This window comes from Gavialis gangeticus, unplaced genomic scaffold (assembly GCF_001723915.1).
Source record: "Gavialis gangeticus isolate Ggan-Ray unplaced genomic scaffold, GavGan_comp1, whole genome shotgun sequence".
Classification (NCBI taxonomy): domain Eukaryota; kingdom Metazoa; phylum Chordata; order Crocodylia; family Gavialidae; genus Gavialis; species Gavialis gangeticus.
Window position 1 is genome coordinate 15560853 of NW_017729032.1, and position 4201 is coordinate 15565053.

The window sequence follows — 4201 nt, forward strand, 5'->3', positions numbered from 1 at the left end:
GGGGGGGGGGGTTGGGGGGGGCTTGTTTTGTTGTGCTTCTGTTTTTGGAGGAGGGTTTGGAGGGGCGGTCCAGATAGTGATAGCACCCAAAGTATACAAGGTGCCAGTACCTCCTGGAAACAGAAGGAAGACAGACCCCATGCCAAGAATTTACAATCTAAACACCCAAACAAGGATATAGGTTTCAAACAAAGGCCCGGATTTTGGGTAACCCTTGTGCGCTATAAAGGGATGAAAGGGTCACACACACATACAGGTCACACAACCTTGCCAGAGCAGAACACCCAAAAACAGACATGGAGATTTTTTTAATGGATGGCATGACTACATTCACCTACCTGTTCAAGGAACAGCTGTTAGAGCACTCATCTTTCCAGTGTTGCTCCAGAGTGGCATGGCTTTCCTATCTCTCCTATCCAGGGCTATGGCCTGTTGTCTGACTAATGTTGATCAGGCAAGGGATGGGCATACCTCCTACTAATTAAAATGTTGGTGATTATCCTTTTGTTTCCTCATGCCCCAACACCCATGATTATCACCCTGTCTTCCTACAACAACAATTTCCCATTTCATTTCCAGTGGCTCTTCTTCCCAACATTCAACCAAAGCAGCTGCTCCGATGAGATTATCAAGCCATATGTTACCATCTACTCCATGCTGGGTGGCCATGGGAAGTGTCAGAAGTTAAGCATTTTCACTCTGCAAAAATCTCATCTACAAGAGCTGTTATCATTCCTGGTATGCTAGTCTGATTGCAATGAATCTTTAACCTTATATTAGGGACACAGCCTAAACAGAACATGAGAGTATCACATAAAAAATAAATTAATATGCCAACCTGAAATAGCCTCTATTTTTTCCATGCCTCCATGTTAATATTCACACATATTTGGAGTTGGGAAAGTTGCACACAAGGAGATATGCAAAGGCATCAGATGGCCCAAAGCAGCTTCGCCACACGATACAAAGCTGTGTGATTTATACACTATTATATTAAACTGCTAATGTATTCCTGCATACATTTTTGAATATGACTGCAATTATTCACCAGCCCTCATTATCATGATGGAAAAAATCACACTGAGAAATCTGCATAGATATTCTAAGATGGTTTATGTTCACTGCAGTCAACGGCCTTTTAGTACTTACAGGCAAAAGTTTCACTTATCCATGGAAAAAGAGGTCTCCACAGCCACACATCAGGTCAACATTACCCCCAAATGAACACTGGCAAAGCATCACCTCCATGACATGAAGGGGAGGATAGATCTTGCTATAATACAGCCAGGACTATATCTTCTTATAGTACTAATCAAGTGTTTGCAACTAGACAAGGAAACACACCATTCTTTTGGATAGCACACTCACTATTAAAAAAAGGACCCTGTTCCATATTGTACGCATTATGTGATCAGTACTTCTCTGTTAACCCACTCTTGGAAGTAGGTCAGGCATCTAAGGGTAAGAGGTAACTCTTAAGATCATGGATCAATAAATGAATAATTAATCTGCAATAGTTTGAGCTGTTTCTCTTCTCACTTAAGAATATAAGACTGCAAGGCTCCTCCTGGATCATCAGGTTCAAACCCTGGCTATCACAGACTGCAGTTCATATAATTATTTTCTTATACTTAGCAAACTCTGTCTTAAATTATTTACATATTTTACCCCCACTAAAAACTCTTATGGTTGGAAGTCTTTGCCTATTTTCCAGACTAAATTGTTCAGTCGTTGGTTCTTGCATCAACACTGGATTTTACATTAAATGAATTTACCCCTTCTTGATGTTTCTCCAAAGTGATATATGTATAGGCAGAAATCGCATCCCTTCTCAGCTTTCATTTTGGTAGCCTAACCAAACCATGATATTTTAAGCTCTCAAAAGATTGACTTGCTGTTTTCATAATAATTCTAGTAGTACTTCCCTTCATTTGTCCCAATTTAAAATTAATCTTTTTTGAAAATAGGTGACCAAACATGACCTTAAATTTTTATCAGGTGATGTATTTCCAATAAAGATAAGGAAGCATTAATGATGTTGTAGAAGGCACTAGTTAAATACTTCATATGGAAAAGGGTATACAATTTGGTCACCTGCACTGCTGTTAACCTGTTCAGCTCAGCAACACCACACAATAAGGCAAGTTAGGCTTTGGAATCTACACCTACTCATCCCTCTCACACCCTTTTGCTCCATGCACATCTTGGTAAACTCTCTAAGTGTCTCTAACTCTCTCAGTAAAATCTCTAATGCCTAACAGAAACTTGAAGACAGGCAAACACATGCCATGTGCAGCCCTGGCCTCATATACACTAACTTTAGACAGGGAAATGAAGAGAAAATTACCTAGTGTCCTTAGATGGGGAGCCCAGGTAATCTGTTCCTCATCTTAGATAAATCCTCATCTTAGATAAATGACCCCTTCCCTCTTTGGGCACATACCAGGGACTAACTAGGAGCTTATACAAGTTCAGCCACTGCTACTGTGCTCCTTACCAGTAAAGCCATTACCAGTTGTTCCATTAGCAGTTACCACAACCATAAACACAATGAATAACCTATATCAAGTGGCAGATTCATTAATGTAATTAAATGATGCTTAAAAAATGTCTGACTAATGTCTTCTGAGCTAAACACTTTTTTCACATAATTTATCATTTACACAAATACTTCTCATGCAGTGAACCTCTGGATTTCAAACTTTTCATTCAGTTAACACCCGACTGATTATGGCAAGTCAAACAAAATTGAAGTGTAGAACCACTTACAGGTTTGTTTGGTTTTTGTAAAGATAATAACACTACAATTATCTAGAAATTGACTACGACTCACAATTCAAAGTAACTCTTTGTTGAAAAAAAATTAACACACTTACCTTCGGTATGCACAGCAGAAACATAGGTCCAGTTATACCGTTTGACAATGTCCACCATGGCCCGAGCTTGTTGTGCATCAGATGGAACGACTCTCATGAAGTATTTGAACAGAGTTTTGTCACTTAAGTCCATGCTTGTGGCAGAATAAGCTATCTGAGGTATATTGAAAAGCTGCAACAAGTTCTGGACTTGGATTGCTACTGAACTAGAACCAGGTCCAATGACACCAACAATCGGTTTTTTGGAGCGGAAAGATGATGAAGATCCATCAACACAGCGTACCAGCCCTTCCTCTTCTTCCGACGAAATAAGAGAGTCCCTTATAAACTCAATGCTTTGCTCCAGAGCCACAGCAGAATGCCAACATGAGTCTCTTATTTCACAGCCTAATGTTATATTTGGCAACAGTGTTGGGTCCAAATTAATTCTGTCAAGGGTATGAAGCATTGCCTCCACTCTCTGTATGCCATATTGCTCCCTTACCTCTCCACATTTCCTCTCATGGACCTTGTCAACAGTTGGCTGATGATGAACTGAAAACAGAGCTCCAATAATGATATCACCAGGCATATATGCAACCACCCTTCTTTCATTGGTCTGTGCAGAAACCAAAAGTCCAAAGTTCCTGTTGACATCCTCCTTCAATAACAGGATTGCAAGGATCAGCAAAAGGACCATTTTAGGAAATGGTTTAAGCTGGTAGAGACATGTTGGAATACAATGGGGAGCTGTTAAAAAGCAGTTAGTCTATCTTCTGGATAAGAGAAGCAGAAAACTGATGGTTAACCAGGTATTTCCATGTATTCTTTAAGGAACCACCATTGTCTCCAAGGAAACAGCTATGCAGAGCTGCACATGTGAGCATAATCTTCATATCCTTAAAAAAAAGTAAAACAGAACTAGCTTTAAAATCAGTTGTAAAGATGAAATCCTGGAGTCAATGATTAAAAAAAACCTTATCAAGTATTTACTATTTAACATATCACTGAAGCTGGAAATCCTTCTTTTTTTGTATTTTACTGTATGATACCAAGCCAGATTCTCAACTGGTATAAGTAAGCATTATTTGAATAAAGTCCATATGATCTCTAAGGGATACACAAAGGACAATTTAGGGGAGGCAGACTGTTAGAGGCACAACCAATAGTTACACACCTGGCATCCATTGATTTTTAATGGTATTTATTTGCCATTGTGCAAATAAATGTGTGCGCCTTTCTAAGCCCCACTTCCCCATCCCCAACCTTTTAAGTACTTTTATGTTTTGATTCAGAATACAAATAAAAAACTGAACAATATACACTGGGCTTCATTTTGCTGTCAA

The 4201-nt window shown here is 39.2% G+C and overlaps 1 protein-coding gene across 3 annotated transcripts in view; it reads right to left on the reverse strand.

The window, feature by feature from the left end:
• GRM5 (glutamate metabotropic receptor 5) overlaps nucleotides 1–3751 on the reverse strand; it is a 601605-nt gene extending 597854 nt beyond the window's left edge. For all 3 annotated transcript variants that reach the window (XM_019525401.1, XM_019525400.1, XM_019525399.1), the window contains exon 1: nucleotides 2877–3751. In XM_019525401.1, the coding sequence (XP_019380946.1) occupies nucleotides 2877–3555 (679 nt within the window). In that variant the 5' untranslated portion in view covers nucleotides 3556–3751. The remainder of the gene's footprint in view (nucleotides 1–2876) is intronic.
• Between the last annotated feature and the right edge of the window lie 450 nt (nucleotides 3752–4201).